Raw genomic sequence first — 23,682 nt, forward strand, 5'->3', positions numbered from 1 at the left:
GTGCAATGTCATGATCTCAGCTCACTGCAACGCCCGCCTCCTGGGTTCAAGCGATTCTCCTGCCTCAGCCTCCCAAGTAGCTGGGATTACAGGTGTACACCACCACACCCGGCTAGTTTTTGTATTTTTAGTAGAGACGGGGTTTCACCATGTTGGCCAAGCTGGTCTTGAACTTCTGACCTCAAGTGATTCACCCGCCTCGGCCTCCCAGAGTGCTGGGATTACAGGCATGAACCAACACGCCCGACTATCCTTAAGCTTCACCAGATTTGTGCCTCCTTGCCCCTGATTGATAAATTTGCCACATTTATTATACTGTTTTAAGAAGATGGAAAGTATTCTTGATTCATTTGTTTTTATATGAATATATTCTTGATTCATTTGTTTTTCCCTTTGGTATCACACTTCAGTCAGCTATTCTGCTTTCTTCAAATTTCTCATGTCAACTCCTCTAATGATACGTTCTGCTTGGTGTGTATATAATACTAGATCTTCCATCTCCTGATACAGTCTCCCAACAAAAATGACAAGAGTCATGTTATATAGAGCATACTTATATATTCTTTGCATTTAAAGTCTTTACATCAGCTGAGTTATATAAATGTGCTTCTCTGGATTTTTGTAAATTAACCATATCATGATAAATGCTAAACTGCCTATCTTCTTTTTTTCATCACTTTGACGCTGCTTCTCAAAACACTATGCTTATGGTTCCTTTCCTACCTTGAAACATTTCTTAGAAGAACAGTTTATATTAGTACTGTTACTTGTACATCTAAACTCCTCACATTGTCTTTTTCAACTACTCCATCTCCATTATTAAATTAAAACTGATTTTTAAAGCTTCTTGCTGTCATTTTTCTCAGACTCTTAAATTAGACACTGTTTTTCCCTTCTCCCTTTCCAAAACTCTTTTCTTGTCTCTGTATTAATATCACTTTCTTCATTTAATCCTGGCCGTGGGATTAATTCTTCCTCTGGCTCCTAAACAAGCATTGTCTGAGGTTTTATCCTCAGCTGTCTTCTCACCATACATACTCTCTTCTGGTGAAGTCATCATTGTTGTTTTCTTGTAGCTTTAACTATCCCTTCAATGTCAGTATCTCCAAGATCTGGCTCTATTTCCATTCTAATTCAGTTTTATCAAATGCTTGCTATACAATTGTATGTAATACATTCTGTTTTCAGCCACTTCTAATTTTATGTGCACAAAATAAAATCGTTTTAATCTCCTCAATTTCCTTTCTCCATTTCTACTATACCATTCATCCATCCATTTTCTTAGGCTTGAACACTTAGAGTAATGTTTAACTTTTCCTTTTCCATTATTTCTTGTTTATTAATTTGCATATTTGAATTTTTTGTGGATACATAGTAAGCATATATATTATGGAATATATGAGATGTTTTGATGCAGGCATGCAATGCATTCATAATCACATCATGGAAAATGAGGTATGCATCCCCTCAAGAATTTGTCTTTCATGTTACAATTCAATTATATGTTTTAAGTTATTTTTATTTATTTATTTTTTTTGAGACGGAGTCTTGCTCTGTCGCCCGGGCTGGAGTGCAGTGGCCGGATCTTAGCTCACTGCAAGCTCCGCCTCCCGGGTTTACGCCATTCTCCTGCCTCAGCCTCCCGAGTAGCTGGGACTACAGGCGCCAGCCACCTCGCCCGGCTAGCTTTTTGTATTTTTCAGTAGAGACGGGGTTTCACCGTGTTAGCCAGGATGGTCTCAAACTCCTGACCTCGTGATCCGCCCGTCTCGGCCTCCCAAAGTGCTGGGATTACAGGCTTGAGCCACCGCGCCTGGCCTTAGGTTATTTTTAAATGTACAATTAAATTATTATTGACTATAGTCACACCATTATGCTATCAAATACTAGATCTTATAATTCTTTCTAACTGTATATTTTTTGTACCCATTACACATCCCCCTTTCTCCTCCTCCCCCCTACTATATTTCCTAGTTTCTGGTAACCATCTTTCTACCCTCTTCTACTATCTTCATAAGTTCAATTATTTTGATTTTTAGATCCTACAAATGAGTGAGAACCTGCCATGTTTGTCTTTAGGTGCCTGGCCTGTCTCACTTAACATAATGATCTCCAGATCCATTGATGCTGTTGCAAATGACTGAATCTCATTTTTAATGGCTGAATAGTACTCCATTGTACTACATTTTCTTTATCCATTCATCTATTGATAGACACAGGTTGCTTCAAAATCTTGGCTGTCATGAACAGAGCTGCAAAAAACATGAGAGTGCAGATATCTTTTTAATATCCTGATTTCCTTTTCTTGGGGTATATACCCAGAAGTTGGATTGCTGGATTATGTGGCAGCTGTATTTTTAGTTTTTGAAGGAACCTCCAGACTGTACTCCATCATGATCGTATTAATGTACATTCCCACCAACAGTGTACGAGGTTCCCTTTCTCCACATCCTCATCAGCATTTGTTATTGCCTTTTGGATATAAGCCATTTTATCTGGGGTAAGATGCTATGTCATTTTAGTTTTGCTTTACAATTTTTTGATGATCAATGATGTTGAGTACTTTTCATATGCCTGATGGCCATTTGTATGTCTTCTTTTGAAAACTGTCTATTCAAATCTTTTGCCCACATTTTAATCAGATTATTAGATTTTTTTCTATGGCATTGTTTGAGCTCCTTACATATTCTGGTTATCAATTGCTTGTCAGATGGGTAGTTTGCAAATATTTTCTCCCATGTTGTGGCTTGTCTCTTCATTTTGTTGATTGTTTCCTTTGCTGTGCAGAAGCTTTTTAACTTGATGTGATCCCATTTGTCCATTTTTGCTTTGGTTGCATGTGATTTTGGGGTAATACTCAAGAAATCTTTCCCAAGACCAATGTCATGGAGAGCTTCCTTAATGTTTTCTGGCAGTAGTTTCATAGGTTCGGGTCTCAGATTTAAATCTTTAATCCATTTTTATTTGAATTTTGTATATGGCAGAAGATACAGGTCTAGTTTCATTCTTATACCCATGGATATCCAGTTTTCCCAGCACCATACTTTCCACAGTGTATGTCCTTGGCACCTTTGTTGAAAATGTGTTCACTGTAGGTGTGTGGATTTGTTTCTGGGTTGTCTACTCTGTTTTACTGGACTCTGTGTCTGTTTTTATGCCGGTACCATGCTGTTTTAGATAATCTATCTCAGTAGTATAATTTGAAGTCAGATGTTGTGATTCCTCTAGTTGTGCTCTTTTTGCTTAGGATAACTTTGGCTATTCTTTTGTGGTTCCATATAAATTTTAGGATTTTTTTTCTATTTTTTCTATTTCTGTGCAGAATGTCATTGGTGTTTTGATAGCGATTGCATTGAATCTGTAGATTGCTTAGGTAGTGTGGACATTTTAACGATATTGATTAATCTAAGAACATGCAATATCTTTTCATTTTTTGGGTGGCTTCTTCCATTTCTTTTATCCTTTTATCAGTGTTTTATAGTTTCCATTACAGAGATCTTTCACTTCTTTGATTATGTTAATTTCTAGATATTTAATTTTATTTGTAGCTATTGAAAATAGGATTATTTTTGTTTTCTTTTTCAAATTGTTCACTGTTGGCATGTAGAAATGCTACTGATGTTTGTATGTTGATTTTATATCCTGCAACTTTACTAAACTTCATCATCAACTCTAATAGTTTTTTCTTGGAGTCTTTAGATTTTTCCTAGTTTAAGATCATTATCATCTACAAGGAATGGTAATTTGACTTCTTCCTTTCCAATTTGGATACACTTTATTTTCTGTTGCCTAATTGCTCTGGCTAGGACTTTCAGTACTATGTTGAATAGCAGTGGTGAAAGTGGGCATCCTTGTGTTCCAGATCATAGAAGAAAGGCTTTCAGTTTTTCCCAATTTAGTATGATACTAGCTGTGAGTCTATCATACATGGCTTTTATTATGTTGAGGTATGTTCCTTCTATACCCAGTTGTTTGTTTGTTTGTTTGTTTGTTTGTTTGTTTGTTTGTTTGTTTTTTGAGACAGAGTCTCACTCTGTCACCCAGGTTGGAGTACGGTGATGCGATCTCAGCTCACTGCAACCTCTGCCTCCCGGGCTCAGACGATTCTCCTGTCTCAGCCTCCCGAGTAGCTGGGACTACAGGCGTGTGCTGCCACGCCTGGCTAATTTTTTAGTAAAGATGGGGTTTCACCAGTGTTAGCCAGGATGGTCTCGATCTCCTGACCTTGTGATCCACCCACCTTGGACTCCCAAAGTGCTTAGATTACAGGCGTGAGCCACCGTGCCTGGCTCTATATCCAGTCTTTTGAGGGTTTTTATTATGAAGGGATGTTGAATTGTATCAAATTCTTTTTCAGCATCAATTGAAATGATCCTGTGGTTTTGTCCATCCTTCTTTAGGTATGATGTATCACACTGTTTGATTTTTGTATGTTGAACCATCCTTGCAACCCAGGAATAAATGACACTTTGTCATTTGAATGATGATTAATAAGGTCATGATGAATGACCTTACTAATATATTGTGGAATTTGGTTTGCTCGTATTTTGTTGAAGATTTTTACATAAATATTCATCAGATATTGGCCTGTAGTTTTCTTTCTTTGGTATGTCTTTGTCTGGTTTTGGTACCAGGGTAATACTGGCCTTGTAGAATGAGTTTGAGTGTTCCCTCCTCCCCCTCTGTTTTTTAGCATAGATTGAGTAGGATTGGTATTAGTTCTTCTTTAATGTTTGGTAGAATTCAGCAATGAAGCCATTATGTCCCCAGCTTTCCTTTTTGGGAGACTTTTTATTTTTTTATTTTTATTTTTTATCTTATATTTTTTGAGATGGAGTCTCACTCTGTCGCCCAGGCTGGAGTGCAGTGGTACGATCTTGGCTCACTGCAAGCTCCACCTCCAGGGTTCACGCTGTTCTCCTGCCTCAGCCTCCTGAGTAGCTGGGACTACAGGCGCCTGCCACCACACCCAGCTAATTTTTTGTGTTTTTAGTAGAGATGGGGTTTCACCATGTTAGCCAGGATGGTCTCGATCTCCTGACCTCGTGATCCGCCCATCTCTGCCTCCCAAAGTGCTGGGATTACAGGCATGAGCCACCGCACCTGGCCTCGGAGACTTTTTATTATGGCTTCCATCTCATTGCTTGTTATTGGCCTCCTCAGGTTTTAGATTTCTTCATGGTTAAATTTTGGCAGGTTGTATGTGTCTAGGAATTTGTCTATGATTTTCCAATTTATTGCCATGGATGGATATCGCTGCTGCTAGTTATTCAGGACTCAAGGGCTTTTCAGTTAGCAGGTGATGCATGCTGCCTGGACTAGGTCCTTCCCCTTAAGGCAGCAGGTTCCCTTTTGACCCAGAGTGTTTCTAGAAATGTCTGTCAGGAGCTAGGGCCTGGAAAGGGGGCCTCAGGACTCTGACTGGTACCCTATCCTGCTGTGGCTGAGCTGGTATCCCAAGATGCAAATAAAGTCTTCCCCACTCTTCCATCTCCTCTCCTCAAGTGAAAGGAAGGGGCCTTCTTTGGAGCCACAAGCTATGCAATCTGGAGTTAGGGGAGGGTTAATGCCGGTGCTCCTTTAGCCATCCCAGCTGGTATGTCAGTAAGTTGTGTGCCGCCCCCACTAGTCCACTGTCTTTGGGCCCAGCTCAGCACTAGGACTTGCCTAAGAGTTGCTGTCCTTGTGGCCTAGACTGCTTTTGCAGTTTATTTGGGGCCCCATATCACTGTAGCACATGGTGGCGAAGCTTGTGGAAACTCAAGTTCAGATCGCTGGGATTGGTGATTGATTCCCCTCTGGTTAGGACTTGTTTAAATGCTCCCTCCATGGGTGAACATCAGCTGAATTTGGTTCAGTTTTGTCTTCTACTATAACAAGATCAGCGCTGAGTTTAATGCCTCAGAATTACTGGCTTTCTTTCTCCGCTGTGCATAGAAACACTGTCATCACCAGGCAGCTGTTGCCCGGGTTTGGGGGAAAGGGGGCATTGGCAATTAAAGACTGTTTTTCCTACCTCTTCAGTGCCTCTTTCAATGATACGAAGTTAAAACTAGGTATTGTGAGTACTCACCTGATTTTTGGTTCTTATGGAAATGGTTTTTTTTCTGTGGGGATAATTGTTAAATCGGTGTCCTTGTTGGGGGCTGGAGGGACAATCTGTGGAGCCTTCTATTCTGCCATCTTGCTCTGTCCCTCTCCCCCACCCATTATTCTTTGTATCTGATCAATCAGTTACCTAATTTTTTCAAATCTTGTTATCTGCATGGCATCCACTTATTTTCATCTCCCCTTCCACTATCATAACCTCAGTTCAAGCCCTGATTACGTATCACATTTCCTAATGAAAGAATATTCCAACTGATCTTCCTGCCTCCAGTTTATCTCCCTTCCAAATTCCCAGCTTCTTCTAATCATTTTCATGAAACATAAATTTAATCACATACTTCTCATATTCAATTATCTGTGAACACCCCCTTGTATCAGAACAAAGTTCACACTCCTCCACCCTTTCTACAGATAAAACATCCACTTTAGTATGTCTAGGAAGATACACAGCTTTGCAGAGATTCCCATAACTGAGATATGGCACAAAAATTACTCCTAAGGGACTATGAAGAATGAAACAAGAGATGGCTGTGGGAGTTGTTAGCTGGACAAGAACATTTCATCTCCACAGACCTCTCAACCCTCACTCACAACTCACATTGCTGTGTATAATCAACTATTATATTAGGTACACTGCCTTGACTTCAACTCTTCCCCAAGGAAAGTCAAGAGAAATTATAAACTGACTGAGTTAAGTTTTTGAAGGAGATTCAAAATGGAAATTAAATTGTTATAGAAAAATTGAAATTGCTTTTCTTTTAAAACAAAAACAAAAATTTTCTTCAACCTAGCTTTGGTAGCTCTCCATAATATGCCCCATATTATTTTCTCTGCTTTTTTTCCCACTGCATTTTCCCCACGTAGCTTAAATTTTAACCAAATCAGTCTGCTTACTTCTTATTGACTGTGCATTTGTTCAGTGTGTTCACACAGTTTGAAATGTTCTTTCTCCCTAAACCTTCAAATTCCAGATTTGAAAGCCATTTAGGGCCAGGTAAAATATCATTTCCCCCACATAGTTAATCCAGGATTATGAGAATTTATCTCCTTTTTAATGGGATCTTTTGTTAGAATTTATCTTGTCTACCTTTTATTTGTATTTGAATGTTTTCTCCCCTCGTAATTAATGAAATCGTGATGGCCAAATACCAAGGGTAATTTATCCGTCATCACATAATAGTATCTGGAACTGAATTGCATTTAGGAGATGACAAAAAACATGTTGGTGAACTGAATTGTGACTTCAATAAATAAATGAATGCAAGGAAGGGAGGAAGGAAGAGAGGAAATCTGGGAGGGAGGAGAAATTAAAAGAAAGGAAAAGTATAATACTCATTGCTTAAATTAGCCCCTTAGGCATGTAAAGGCATTTTGATAATAATAGAATATGTTGAAGTGTTGAGTATGAAAGTACCATTATCAAAGGTTTACATAGATGGATTATTTATATATTACTTCTAAGTAAAACAATATTTTATATTATTTGTAAAAGAATACAATATATACACAAAAATAAGACATGGAAATTTATGGCATTTATAAAATTTCACGAAATATAATGATATTATTAGAGATATACACTATTTCCCTTCACTATCTCTCTTTATATATTTACTATTAATAACATATGCACTGTTCTTATGATTATAATATACAGTTGATGAGAAATATTACTTGTTCTGAGCATTGTGACCCACCAGGTGCTTAAAACTTGTTGACAAAGTATGGAACATCAGTGGCAATATGTAGGAGTAAAAATTGTTCTGTTATTCTGCTCAGTATAGCAATTGCATCGTTGTTTCACAGAAAGGATAACATTATGATCCTGTGTGGGTGTATAGCTCATCTGTGGGAGGATGTTTCTGTGCATACTTAGTGATCAAAATTCAAGAAACACACCTCATTTTTATGAATATTTTCTCATTAGGAATTTGGTTCATGTAAATGCATCACATAGTTTGTAGAAGCATTATATGGAAAAGGATAAAGAAGAAATGAAATTTTTTTTTTTGCATGTACAATAAAAGCTTGAGCTACTGAAGAGAATTCCTGGGAGTATATAGTATCGTGGCTGTAAATCCAGTCTTTAAAATCTAAATTTAATTCTAACCTAAAAATAACTAGAATGTCAGAGGTGTACCTTTCCACAGCATGAATAGGTTTGTAAAGTATAGATTTATCCACATGCAATGCTATTTTCTCTTTAAAACTTGAGATATCTTTTGGGAAAGGATTTGGCCCCAAGTATTAATAAAACCCATACTTTAGAAACAAGTATTTTAAAATCACCTGTTGATGGAAGTAAAATAACTTACTAATAAATAAACCTCCCAAAGTACCTAGAGCTGTTTAAATATTTAGCATGATAAAATGAATGCCATAAAATTACAGCTTAACAAAATATAACATAGTCATTTAGTTTCTATTCTTTTCCCTAATATAAAGTAGCAGGTTAATATGCACTCTCTCTGGTTTTGTTGTTCTTTTTTTTTTTTTTTTTTTTTTGAGGCAGAGTCTCGCTCTGACACCCAGGCTGGAGTGCAGTGGTGCGATCTTGGCTAACTGCAACCTCTACCTCTCAGGTTCAAGCGATTCTCCTACCTCAGCCTTCTGAGTAGCTGGGATTACAGGCATGTGCCACCACACCCAGCTAATTTTTGTATTTTTAGTAGAGATGGGGTTTCACCATGTTGGCCAGGCTAGTCTTGAACTCCTAGCCTCAAGCGATCTGCCCACCTAGGCCTCCCAAAGTGCTGGGATTACAGGCAAGAGCCACTGTGCCTGGCTTCTATTTTTAATATGCTGCATCCTCACCCTTTGTGGAAAGCCTCTGAGTTTCAATAACTGACAAGCCGATCTTGCTGAAAGAAGATGGAGATACAAACAATTAGAAGCAACTGTTCAACATAGTAAGCTATTGAAGAAAGAAATAAGTTTAATAGGATAAAATGATCAATAAATTGGGGGAAGTGTAATCAAACATACAATTCTGTGGATCTGAGAACTATTTGGAGTGAGCTGGCAGATAATGTTATAAAAAGGTTACCAGTTTATGAATTCTATATATTTGATAATTTTGGGATAACTTTGGTGTTCCTGTATCACATGGTAATCCTATAAAATAGATCAAGTGTTTCTCAAAATACCATCTTTATAAATATCATCTTAGAGGCCTCACTCTGAATCAACTAGATCTGTACTTCTGGGAATCTGCATTTTAACCCACCCCTCAAATGATTCTTAATGCAGAAGTAAAATCTGAAAATTACTATAGTAGCTTAACTGAGTGTAGTTACATTGATTGCTTTTGCAATGATGCCATTATTTTCTCTTTCTGAAGACCCACTGTTTCCAAGACCCAGTTAAAAGCCACCTTTCCTGATTTGTTTTCACGCAGAGTTTAGTTTCTTCCTCCTCTGCTCCTCTAGCTCCCATAATTGTGCCTTTGTTACACTAATCAAGAGTATCCCAAATCTCTTAATGCAGATTTAAACTTTAATAACTTTAATAATACATAAGTGCTGCAAACTTATCAAAAACATTATTGGAAATTTATTTAAATTCATTTTACAATCATTTAGTTTTGTTTATTTTAAATAGTAAGTTCTTAATTTTAATATTTATATGTGGCATTTTTTTGGACTGCTAGAAAAACTTGACCACCTCAATCACCTCATATATCTCCCTTAAACTTTGTCTTGCAGGGTCATGTCAAAATATTTGAGTGTGCACCGATATTTTGTTCTTCAAATAATCTTAAATCTAGGATCACAGATGTCATTCTTTCTGTCACTAACCCGCAGCTGGTAGAACTTTTTAAAAAGTTTGAAATTTGACTAGAGCAATGTATAGTACAATCCAGTATACTATACGTTGAATTTGATTTCCTGTTGAATTTTAATAAAAATATATTAATATCTTGAAATTTTAAATAATTTGCCTTTTATCTATTGATTTGTGTAATTGTGTATCATTTATACTTCTAAAGTTAAAAACACTTAAAACAGCATGAATACTTTGAAATTCTGTGTTTTAACTTATTTGTGTGAATTCCTATCTCCCTGAACAGCCCTTCTCTAAGTCAGGGGCCGTGTTTTATTCATCTTTTTATCCCTAGTACGGTTGATTAATATTTGCTGAATCAAGGCAAAAAAATATGTCTATTTTATATTGTCTAATTAATATATTCAACATTATTTAAATATTACTAACTATATTTAGATATAGGTAGAATATTTAAAATGTAATATTAGTATAGCGTCAAACATATATTTAATACTATTTATTGTGCTTCCATCCATTGCAGTTATTACCCTTTTAGATGCTCAGATTGTTTCATGTTTGGCCAGGGGGAATCTCTTCAACTTCATGTTGAGTCCTGAGTCCTACTAACACAAGAGTCAACTCCTGTGTAGTAGTAGTCTTTTTTTCTTTTTTTAATTATTTAAGTTCTAGGGTACATGTGCATAACGTGCAGGTTTGTTACTTATGTATACTTGTGCCATGTTGGTGTGCTGCACCCATCAACTAATCAGCACCCATCAATTCGTCATTTATATCAGGTATAACTCCCAATGCAATCCCTGGCCCCTCCCCCCCCCCATGATAGGCCCCAGTGTGTGATGTTCCCCTTCCCGAGTCCAAGTGATCTCATTGTTCAGTTCCCACCTATGAGTGAGAACATGCGGTGTTTGGTTTTCTGTTCTTGTGATAGTTTGCTAAGAATGATGGTTTCCAGCTGCATCCATGTCCCTACAAAGGATGCAAACTCATCCTTTTTTATGGCTGCATAGTATTCCATGGTGTATATGTGCCACATTTTCTTAATCCAGTCTGTCACAGATGGACATTTGGGTTGATTCCAAGTCTTTGCTATTGTGAATAGTGCCGCAATAAACATACGTGTGCATGTGTCTTTATAGCAGCATGATTTATAATCCTTTGGGTATATACCCAGTAGTGGGATGGCTGGGTCATATGGTACATCTAGTTCTAGATCCTTGAGGAATTGCCATACTGTTTTCCATAATGGTTGAACTAGTTTACAATCCCACCAACAGTGTAAAAGTGTTCCTATTTCTCCACATCCTCTCCAGCACCTGTTGTTTCCTGACTTTTTAATGATTGCCATTCTAACTGGTATGAGACAGTATTTCATTGTGGTTTTGATTTGCATTTCTCTGATGGCGAGTGATGATGAGCATTTTTTCATGTGTCTGTTGGCTGTATGAATGTCTTTTTTTGAGAAGTGTCTGTTCATATACTTTGCCCACTTTTTGATGGGGTTGTTTGTTTTTTCTTGTAAATTTGTTTGAGTTCTTTGTAGGTTCTGGATATCAGCCCTTTGTCAGATGAGTAGATTGCAAAAATTTTCTCCCATTCTGTAGGTTGCCTGTTCACTCTGATGGTAGTTTCTTTTGCTGTGCAGAAGCTCTTTAGTTTAATTAGATCCCATTTGTCATTTTTGGCTTTTGCTGCCGTTGCTTTTGGTGTTTTAGACATGAAGTCCTTGCACATGCCTATGTCCTGAATGGTATTACCTAGGTTTTCTTCTAGGGTTTTTATGGTATTAGGTCTAACATTTAAGTCTCTAATCCATCTTGAATTAATCTTCGTATAAGGAGTAAGGAAAGGATCCAGTTTCAGCTTTCTACTTATGGCTAGCCAATTTTCCCAGCACCATTTATTAAATAGGGAATCCTTTCCCCATTTCTTGTTTCTCTCAGGTTTGTCAAAGATCAGATGGCTGTAGGTGTGTGGTATTATTTCTGAGGACTCTGTTCTGTTCCATTGGTCTATATCTCTGTTTTGGTACCAGTACCATGCTGTTTTGGTTACTGTAGCCTTGTAGTATAGTTTGAAGTCAGGTAGCGTGATGCCTCCAGCTTTGTTCTTTTGACTTAGGATTGTCTTGGCAATGCGGGCTCTTTTTTGGTTCCATATGAACTTTAAAGCCGTTTTTTCCAATTCTGTGAAGAAACTCATTGGTAGCTTGATGGGGATGGCATTGAATCTATAAATAACCTTGGGCAGTATGGTCATTTTCACGATATTGATTCTTCCTATCCATGAGCATGGTATGTTCTTCCATTTGTTTGTGTCCTCTTTTATTTCACTGAGCAGTGGTTTGTAGTTCTCCTTGAAGAGGTCCTTGACATCCCTTGTAAGTTGGATTCCTAGGTATTTTATTCTCTTTGAAGCAATTGTAAATGGAAGTTCATTCCTGATTTGGCTCTCTGTTTGTCTGTTACTGGTGTAGAAGAATGCTTGTGATTTTTGCACATTAATTTTGTATCCTGAGACTTTGCTGAAGTTGCTTATCAGCTTAAGGAGATTTTGGGCTGAGACAGTGGGGTTTTCTAAATATACAATCATGTCATCTGCAAACAGGGACAATTTGACTTCTTCTTTTCCTAACTGAATACCCTTTATTTCCTTCTCTTGCCTGATTGCCCTAGCCAGAACTTCGAACACTATGTTGAATAGGAGCAGTGAGAGAGGGCATCCCTGTCTTGTGCCAGTTTTCAAAGGGAATTTTTCCAGTTTTTGCCCATTCAGTATGATATTGGCTGTGGGTTTGTCATAAATAACTCTTATTATTTTGAGGTACGTTCCATCAATACCGAATTTATTGAGCGTTTTTAGCATGAAGGGCTGTTGAATTTTGTCAAAAGCCTTTTCTGCATCTATTGAGATAATCATGTGGTTCTTGTCTTTGGTTCTGTTTATATGCTGGATTACGTTTATTGATTTGTGAATGTTGAACCAGCCTTGCATCCCAGGGATGAAGCCCACTTGATCATGGTGGGTAAGCTTTTGGATGTGCTGCTGAATCTGGTTTGCCAGTATTTTATTGAGGATTTTTGCATCGATGTTCATCAGAGATATTGGTCTAAAATTCTCTTTTTTTGTTGTGTCTCTGCCAGGCTTTGGTATCAGGATGATGTTGGCCTCATAAAATGAGTTAGGGAGGATTCCCTCTTTTTCTATTGATTGGAATAGTTTCAGAAGGAATGGTACCAGCTCCTCCTTGTACCTCTTGTAGAATTCAGCTGTGAATCCATCTGGTCCTGGACTTTTTTTGGTTGGTAGGCTATTAATTGTTGCCTCAATTTCAGAGCCTGCTATTGGTCTATTCAGGGATTCAACTTCTTCCTGGTTTAGTCTTGGAAGAGTGTAAGTGTCCAGGAAATTATCCATTTCTTCTAGATTTTCTAGTTGATTTGCGTAGAGGTGTTTATAGTATTCCCTGATGGTAGTTTGTATTTCTGTGGGGTCGGTGGTGATATCCCCTTTATCATTTTTTATTGCGTCTATTTGATTCTTCTCTCTTTTCTTCTTTATTAGTCTTGCTAGCAGTCTGTCAATTTTGTTGATCTTTTCAAAAAACCAACTCCTGGATTCATTGATTTTTTGGAGGGTTTTTTGTGTCTCTATCTCCTTCAGTTCTGCTCTGATCTTAGTTATTTCTTGCCTTCTGCTAGCTTTTGAATGTGTTTGCTCTTGCCTCTCTAGTTCTTTTAATTGTGATGTTAGAGTGTCAATTTTAGATATTTCCAGCTTTCTCTTGTGGGCATTTAGTGCTATAAATTTCCCTCTACACACTGCTTTAAATGTGTCCCAGAGATTCTGGTATGTTGTATCTTTGTTCTCATTGGTTTCAAAGAACATCTTTATTTCTGCCTTCATTTCATTATGTACCCAGTAGTCATTCAGGAGCAGGTTGTTCAGTTTCCATGTAGTTGAGCCGTTTTGATTGAGTTTCTTAGTCCTGAGTTCTGGTTTGATTGCACTGTGGTCTGAGAGACAGTTTGTTATAATTTCTGTTCTTGTACATTTGCTGAGGAGTGCTTTACTTCCAATTATGTGGTCAATTTTGGAATAAGTGCGATGTGGTGCTGAGAAGAATGTATATTCTGTTGATTTGGGGTGGAGAGTTCTATAGATGTCTATTAGGTCCGTTTGGTGCAGAGTTCAGTTCAATTCCTGGATATCCTTGTGTACTCCACCCTGTGAGGTGTGGGGTGTCAGACTGCCCCTAGTGGGGGATGTCTCCCAGTTAGGCTACTCAGGGGTCAGGGACCCACTTTAGCAGGCAGTCTGTCCCTTCTCAGATCTCAACGTCCGTGTGGGGAGATCCACTGCTCTCTTCAAAGCTGTCCGACAGAGTCGTTTGCGTCTGAAGAGGTTTCTGCTGCTTTTTTTGTTGTTGTTGTTTAGCTGTGCCCTGTCCCCAGAGGTGGAGTCTACAGAGACAGGCAGGTTTCCTTGAGCTGCTGTGAGCTCCACCCAGTTCGAGCTTCCCAGCGGCTTTGTTTACCTACTTAAGCCTCAGCAATGGCGGGCGCCCCTCCCCCAGCCTCGCTGCTGCCTTGCGGTTAGATTGCAGACTGCTGTGCTAGCAATGAGGGAGGCTCCGTGGCCGTGGGACCTTCCCGGCTAGGTGTGGGATATATTCTCCTGGTGTGCCCGTTTGCTTAAAGCGCTGTATTGGGATGGGAGTTACCCGATTTTCCAGGTGTTGTGTGTCTCAGTTCCCCTTGCTAGGAAAAGGGATTCCCTTCCCCCTTGCGCTTCCCAGGTGAGGCGATGCCTCGCCCTGCTTCAGCTCTCGCTGGTAGGGCTGCAGCAGCTGACCAGCACCGATTGTCCGGCACTCCCTAGTGAGATGACCCCAGTACCTCAGTTGAAAATCCAGAAATCACCGGTCTTCTGTGTCGATAGCGCTTGGAGTTGGAGACTGGAGCCGTTCCTATTCGGCCATCTTGCTCCGCCCCCGGTAGTAGTCTTGATAGGCTACTCCTAGTAGTCTTTGATAACTTCCTTCTGTCTTGTATCACAGTATAATCCAAGCTCATCTTGTACATTTCCTATTCCAGATCTCAAATCAGCCATTTTCCAAGAAAGCTTGGGAAATGTGGTTTTCAGACTATAAACTCTGGGAAGTGTATCATTACTAGCTTTGTTCCTATGCCTTTTCAGGTTGCAGAGCTAAGAAATACATGCGTACATGTGTATATGTATGTACATAGATAATACTTCAAGAGGCTCCAGCATGTTATTTAACTTCTTCAATCTTATATATGTGTCTGCTTTATCCCATGCTAAAAATACTTAACAATGACACTGGAGTGATAGAATGGCAGTCATATAATTGTTCAGTTATTCATCTTATAAAACACACACAACAGATTCTGCATGACAATAATCACAACACTGCCATCTACCATCATATGATTACTGAAAACAGTTTAAGATTATTTTAACAGTTCTTTTTGTTGGATCACACTAGGAATGTGCTAGTAAATTTAGGCTACAGTAACCAAAACAGCATAGTACTGGTACCAAAACAGAGATATAGACCAATGGAACAGAACAGAGTCCTCAGAAATAATACCACACACCTACAGCCATCTGATCTTTGACAAACCTGAGAGAAACAAGAAATGGGGAAAGGATTCCCTATTTAATAAATGGTGCTGGGAAAATTGGCTAGCCTTAAGTAGAAAGCTGAAACTGGATCCTTTCCTTACTCCTTATACGAAGATTAATTCAAGATGGATTAGAGACTTAAATGTTAGACCTAATACCATAAAAACCCTAGAAGAAAACCTAGGTAGTACCATTCAGGACATAGGCATGGGCAAGGACTTCATGTCTAAAACACCAAAAGCAACGGCAGCAAAAGCAAAAATTGACAAATGGGATCTAATTAAACTAAAGAGCTTCTGCACAGCAAAAGAAACTACCATCAGAGTGAACAGGCAACCTACAGAATGGGAGAAAATTTTTGCAATCTACTCATCTGACAAAGGGCTGATACCCAGAATCTACAAAAAACTCAAACAAATATACAAGAAAAAAACAAACAACCCCATCAAAAAGTGGGCAAAGGATATGAACAGACATTTCTCAAAAAAAGACATTCATACAGCCAACAGACACATGAAAAAATGCTCATCATCACTCGCCATCAGAGAAATGCAAATCAAAACCACAATGAGATACCGTCTCACACCAGTTAGAATGGCAATCATTAAAAAGTCAGGAAACAACAGGTGCTGGAGAGGATGTGGAGAAATAGGAACACTTTTACACTGTTGGTGGGATTGTAAACTAGTTCAACCATTATGGAAAACAGTATGGCAATTCCTCAAGGATCTAGAACTAGATGTACCATATGACCCAGCCATCCCACTACTGGGTATATACCCAAAGGATTATAAATCATGCTGCTATAAAGACACATGCACACGTATGTTTATTGCGGCACTATTCACAATAGCAAAGACTTGGAATCAACCCAAATGTCCATCTGTGACAGACTGGATTAAGAAAATGTGGCACATATACACCATGGAATACTATGCAGCCATAAAAAAGGATGAGTTTGCATCCTTTGTAGGGACATGGATGCAGCTGGAAACCATCATTCTTAGCAAACTATCACAAGAACAGAAAACCAAACACCGCATGTTCTCACTCATAGGTGGGAACTGAACAATGAGATCACTTGGACTCGGGAAGGGGAACATCACACACTGGGGCCTATCATGGGGAGGGGGGAGGGGGGAGGGATTGCATTGGGAGTTATACCTGATATAAATGATGAATTGATGGGTGCTGACGAGTTGATGGGTGCAGCACACCAACATGGCACAAGTATACATATGTAACAAACCTGCACGTTATACACACGTATCCTAGAACTTAAAGTATAATAAAAAAAAAATTTATATTTTAAAGATACTTGAAATAGTTACTTTCTGTATGATTATTATCCACTACTAGAGTATACATTCAGATCATATTTACTTTTTTCCTTGAAGTGAATCCCTTTGAATGTTTAGTCATACCCTCTGATTCTGGGAAGGTAGGCAAATAATGGAATTTGCATACATAGCAGCTGAAGCAAGCTATAGAAGCAGCATGCAGAAACTGGGCAACTTACCAATTTTTCCCAGATTCTCTCTCCTTTGTCATATGAGTCCTTCAGAAAGACAACACCCAAATCTTAAGTATTTCTTTGAATTTGTAAAATATACTTAAGTTTTATTTTTAAACCTTTGCCCCTGATCTGAGTATGTATTTCTTCTGACAAGGCATTGTGGTGAAGTTGCATTATCAAAAATTCTGTTGAACAACATTCCTTTTTGTTAAAATTAAATTCAGGAAAAAATGAACTGGAATATCATTTCTTAAAATATTCAGTACTGTGGAAATGGGTTTGTTTGTTTTTTCAAAATTAGCCAAATAATAATTTTATTTTTTGAAGTAAAGTTAGTTTTTTAAAGTTAAAATAGTGATGGCCAGGCGCGGTGGCTCACACCTGTAATCCCAGCACTTTGGGAGGCCGAGGCAGGCCGATCACCTGAGGTTGGGAGTTTGAGACCAGCCTGACCAACATGGAGAAACCCTGTCTCTACTAAAAATACACAAAATTAGCGGGACATGGTGACATGTGCTGTAATCCCAGCTACTCGGGAGGCTGAGGCAGGAGAATCACTTGAACCCAGGAGGCAGAGGTTGCTGTGAACCGAGATTGCGCCATTGCACTCCAGCCTGGGCAACAAGAGCAAAACTCTGTCTCCAAAAAAACAAAAACTAAAATAGTGACACTAATACATGGTTAAAATGTATTTATCGCTTAATGTATGTCAGATTCTATTGATTTATCTCATTTTGTCACTTAATTCTTACAACAGTCTTATTGGGTTGCTACCAATATGCCCGTTTTATAAATTTCATGAGGAAACTGTGCCATAGAAACATTGTCTCTAAGCAAAGATCAGTTTGTTGTATTGCTGCTTATTGTATATCCAGTAATTGCTGGTTAAAAAAAAAAAGACCATGGTGGCTTTTGAAAGAATTTTTTGTAATTCCTGGGACTTAAATTTAGGTGAGAACTATGAACTGGGTAATTATTATTAGTAGATGTATTAATTTTAAATGTGTACTGTAAAGTATATTTAATAGCTTGCAATAGTTAAAAATATAAAATTATTTGAGATTTTGATAGGACTGTTGAAATAAATGTTAGTGTGTTTTTTAATGTTCTAATCTATAATAAATTAGTATTTGAAATGTTAGGGACATTTCAACAAAATACATTTATCACATGTAAAAGCTTAGAAAATGATTACAATATTTTTTTGATATTTGTTTTTAAAAGTCTACTTAATGTATATTGTCTTTTAGCATGTGTTTAAAGGTAGTAAAATTAGAATAAACAGTTAAGCAAAAATAAGGATATCCTCTGTTAGTGACCATCAGAGCTAACCATTATTAATATTTTGGTATATAGCATCCAAGATTTTTCCTATTATTTTTGCTTTTACTTGAATTGTTAAGACTTTAAAAATTATAGTGTAATTTCTAAGAAAATATTTTTAAAACAATGCTTGATATTTTGAATCTAATGTGTATGGTTCTTTTTTTCAGGATTGTACTGTATATGAAACAGAGAATAAAATTCTTCACGTGGTGAGTACACTTGGATTTATTTTAATATTTATTAGAGAATATTTCCTTGATCAACTAGAAGAAGTAAACCATAAGAAAAAAATCTACTGACCATATCAGTTAAGTGTATTTTTATAGGAAATCTACAAAAGAATAAAAGCATAACAAATTAACGTTAGTTATAACCATTTTATTGTACCTAATAGGAAAAAAAGATACAATATTTTAAAATTGTAATATATAGCAAGGTTGGAATGTAATAAAAAATTAATAATGTAGAGCAAGGAGAATTTGAAATGAGAATTTCTTTCACTGTTCATCTATTACAAAAAAAGATCAGAGAAAGGTACTCTGTTCTATAATGGGTAATTCATCTCTGTCATCATTTGGATGAAATACTTTATTAAAAAAATCAAATTTCCTTTGCTCCAATTCTATACTTACCAGACAACCTTTCAAATGGTAATATGGCAATATTTTTGAATCAGTTAATGACTTTACGTATATTTTATTAGTAGAAATGGGCTATGCATACATTTTACTTTGTGGAAAGTAAATATTTTTACTTTCATCTCCTGTCTTCTTAATGAACAGTTGGCCACTTTTATTTGTAAATGCATTTCTTGATCAATGCTGGTTTGTCCTAATAACTTCTTCACCTCTGGTGTGTGTGAAATCATGTCATTTCTGTATCTCCCAGGTACTAGGCGGTGAAGATTCATATCTCTGTAAAAGGACATTTGCCTCATTTATTCCTAATATCAGTTTATAAGTTTTATGTTTCTGAAGTGTTTGAATATTTATAAAAGAATACTATTTTGTATTTAGAAAAGTAAATACTTTTAAAACATCTGAATGTATGTATGGAGGGAAATCAGAATATCAGCGGTACAGCATCCCTATTCCTTTTTTGTTATCTGCTATAGAAATGGCACTGAATAATCCTCTGCTAATCCTTCCCCCTCATTGTGCAGTAGGGATGCCCTTTGTGGTTTATAAGAATAGTCTCAGGAGTGGATAATTAATGTACTTTTCTCCTTATTAGTCTAGGAGGGAAAATAATTACAACTCCCTTAGGTCGATCTACCTGTAGGGCCTGGAGAATAGAAAGACACTAATATTTATTTAGGGCCTATATATTTCAAGTATTAGCTTAGTTTCTATAAGTGTATTCTCTCATTTAATCCTACTTTTGCAGATGGTGGAACTAAGGGTCACAAATATTAAGTTGTTCAACTATTCAGTTTGAACACAGAATCTCATACCAAAGCCCATGCCCTTTCCAGACCTGGCAGTTGCTACCAATTCTAGTTCCCTGAGGCTTTACAAATTGTACTATCTTTTTTCCCATGAAACCCAGGGCTACTGTCTAGCTGTGCCTATTTTGTCAATAACTAAGGAGCATGCATAGAGCCTTTCCCACCTACATTTTATTTTCTGTGAGTGAATATTTCTTTGGCGTTGAATTTTCTGTGACAATGACTGTTCTTTCTGAAGTATTGAATTTAATGAATTCGACTTTGGTACACTGCTGTGGGTTCTTCATTGTGTTTACTTCAAGGCTGTTATTGAGGTCAGTGTGTGTTAACATTTTTTTCTTTATCAGATTTCTCAGGAGTAATCTCTCCCTGATGTTAGTACCAAAAAGAGCTGTACTTTTCTTTATGCATTGGCTGCTACGAACTTAAGATTAAAATTTGTGGCTCATAATGGACAAGTGCATCTCATGGTATTTGTTTTGTATTTAGCTTCATTCTTGGCTCTAATTTATATACATGATTTCTTTTTGCCTTGTTTTTCTCAATTAATTTATGTATGGTATATATTTTTACATCTGTTGATGTAGCCTTTTCTGTGGAGGAATAGTTCCAGTTACAAATGCACATTTGTGATCAATATTCAGATATCAACAAAGGACATGTAAATAATTTATAGAAAAAGAATCTCTAGAGAACTGTAAAAAATATGAAATATTATTTCTGAGGAAATTTCAGATTCCACCATATGACAGAATAACAGAAATAAATTTAAATGATGAAAGAAATACTGTGGGATTTCTCTTGTACTAAAGATCTTAAATATCATTTTAATTAATTAGACTAAGGAAAAATGTCTTTGGGGTTATAAAATGATTGAAATTTTATTAAATAAAAACCATAATAAGTAATAGCCAAATTTTAAAAGTTCTTAATCACTAAATATTTTTAATTTTAAATAATTTTAAAATAATAAGTAATTTTTAGTTTCTTAAATAAATTCCTAATAATTGACTCATATTGACTTACCTTTCTCAAAAGTCAGATTCTGGGCTACTTGCTATTAGAAATAAGTAGCAGCATAAATAGTACTGAAGGAGTTTAGAAATGAATGCCGTATGTTTACCTTGGCAATTTTGTATTCCAGCTAGTGAGAATTTAAAAATCCTGTCTGATGATGATGGCAACAGTGAATGGCATTAACCAAATCAGTTCATCTCAGAAAGCACTTGTCTTTTCATGTTATTCTTCTACTTCCCATCCTGACCGTTTTATACAAAGATTACCCAGCCTTTACTAAAAGGATGTATGTATACTTGTATATTACTTTTCTCACAAGAATAACTTTTTGGAATAATAAAATAGTATACAGTACCACTTAGCATATGATGCTAAAGAAAATTTCTAGAACGAGTATCTTTCCAGATCTCTCTAGTGTAGAAGAAATAACTTTGAGTCTAAAAACCTGTGTCTGAATCCTAATTCTACCGTTTTCTATCTCGGTGAGCTGAATCAAGTGATGTTCTTGAGAGTTTGTTCTAATTATGTAAAATAGGGATATTAATATCTTTCATGAATGATTGTTGCTAGGAGAAGATAAATCAGTAAATTTTCTAGACAGAGCTTTATAATCTGGTAGTCCTCTTTCTAGTATTTATTTATTTATTTAGGTTATATCTCATTATTTAGGTTTTTTGTTGTTGTTGGTTGGGTTTCTTTTTTTTGAGACAGTCTTGCTCAAGCTGGAGCTTATACGCCCAGGCTGGAGTACAGTGGCATGATCTCGGCTCACTGCGAGTTCCATCTCCCAGGTTCACGCCATTCTCCTGCCTCAACCTCCCGAGTAGCTGGGACTACAGGCGCCCGCCACCACACCCGGCTAATTTTTTTGTATTTTTTAGTAGAGACGGGGTTTCACCCTGTTAGCCAGTATGGTCTGGATCTCCTGACCTTGTGACCCACCCACCTCGGCCTCCCAAAGTGCTGGGATTATAGGCATGAGCCACCGCACCCAGCCTATTTAGGGTTTTTAATTTCCTCTTTCTCTCCTTTTTATATGCACCAGAAAATCAAAAGCCTGAGTTTTTATATAGCTTGTTTAGGATGAAATTGTGAGTTAGTTTTAATGTTTTCCTTGTTTCTATGATACTCGAATATTCTAAGTACAATATGATTTATAATGGCTCCTTTTCAAAGATGAATTAATATGTATTCTATATGAGCATCTTAGCCTGGGTTCTTTCTGGAAAACAGAGACTACAACAAAGGCTTGAATGCAGATAGTTTATGTTGATTTAGTTATCCCAAGGCACAGAAGAGACACTGGGAAGGAGAATCCATATGGATTCTAGAATTGTTCACCACTATAGGGAACTGAAGTTCGATCCCATCAGGACCTTCTGAGAAGCCCTGTAGAATGTGCCTCAGAATTGTCCAACCTGCCTGACAAAGATTGAAGAGGGAGAATGTATCTGCTGGCACTAATCCAATTATCCCATTGGTCAAAGTTTGTTCCTTGGGGTGTTAACTTTCACACTACCAGGTTTTTGGAGGTACCAGAGACCTCTAAGACAGAAGGCAAAGGTAGTACAACTGAAGTGAAGCAGATTGCCACAGCAGTAGCTGGAGAAAAAGTGGGCTGAGTGGGGAGTCTAGTACAATGAAGCGCCTCTAAGTGGCAATCCAAATTTTAAAGTATTTTGGATCACATAAAGTATCCTGATAGTGATTGACATCAAGATTTGCATAACTCACAAAAGCAAGCTTCAAAACAGTAGATATAGCATAACATTTGTGTAAAAAAGCAGTGTATTTATAGTGAAGAAAATAATTTGAAGAACTATGCAATAGACTTAATGTTGGTTGCCTTTGCAAGGAATAGGATAAATTTCAGGGGCATTAACTTTAAATTATGTGTTTGTATAATGGTTAAATATGGCATAACAAGTATGTGTTAATCAGAAAAATAAGTACTAAAATATCTGTAGAAATGCCTGAATAGCAGCCCAAAATCTAGATTAAAAATGAGTATTTTATAGTTAGATACAATGAATTAGATCTACTACTTGATAGCACAACAGAGTGACTACAGTCAGCAATAATTTGTTGTACATTTTAGAGTAACTGAGGGAGTATTACTGGAATGTTCATAACACAAAGAAATGATAAATGCTTGAGGTGATGGATACCCCCATTTATCCTGATGTAATTATTACACATTGTATGCCTGTATCCAAATATCTAATGTACTCTATAAATATCTAATGCATACCTACTATGTACCCAGAAATCTTTTCTAAAAAATAAGTATTTTTAACAAATGAGTAAGTTTCAAATGGGTAAGGAGTGAAAACAGTGCTAGTAGCCAACCATTGACTAACCTAAAGAACATGGCTGAAATCGTTCTAATGCCAGGCAGATTTAGAATCCTATGTAATATATTAATAGTTCTTAGGAACCTCTTCACTTTAGTACATTGGACTGTGAGTTCAATAGGTTTTTAGAACATCCCCAGTGATGGCTGCCGTTTAGAAGGAACAAGGAGACCCCAGATTACTGAATAGAGATTATAGTAGCTTGAGATAGGCACTAGAACATCAACTGTCTTAGCCTAAACCCTACCCCTAAATCTTTATTTTGTCCAGAGGATAGGGAAGGCAGTTTTCAAGAGGAAGGAGAACTTATCACTTATGAAAACTTGTTATGGCCCAGGAATTCCACAAGGCAGTACAAGTTGAGTGTCCCTTATCTGAAATGCTTGAGATTAGAACTGTTTCGGATTTCAGATTTTTTTGGATTTGGGAATATTTGCATGAGATACTTAACAGTTGAGTGTCACTAATCTGAAAATACTAGA

General features: G+C 37.1%; 1 protein-coding gene across 8 annotated transcripts in view; it reads left to right on the plus strand.

Moving 5' to 3' along the window:
• The window catches only part of CNKSR2 (connector enhancer of kinase suppressor of Ras 2), a 303,713-nt gene that overhangs the window by 95,238 nt on the left and 184,793 nt on the right, over positions 1–23,682 (plus strand). For all 8 annotated transcript variants that reach the window (XM_030934668.1, XM_030934669.1, XM_030934670.1 and 5 more), the window contains exon 5: positions 18,550–18,591. In XM_030934668.1, the coding sequence (XP_030790528.1) occupies positions 18,550–18,591 (42 nt within the window). The remainder of the gene's footprint in view (positions 1–18,549; positions 18,592–23,682) is intronic.

The sequence above is a fragment of the Rhinopithecus roxellana genome, chromosome 7, assembly GCF_007565055.1.
Source record: "Rhinopithecus roxellana isolate Shanxi Qingling chromosome 7, ASM756505v1, whole genome shotgun sequence".
Lineage (NCBI taxonomy): Eukaryota > Metazoa > Chordata > Mammalia > Primates > Cercopithecidae > Rhinopithecus > Rhinopithecus roxellana.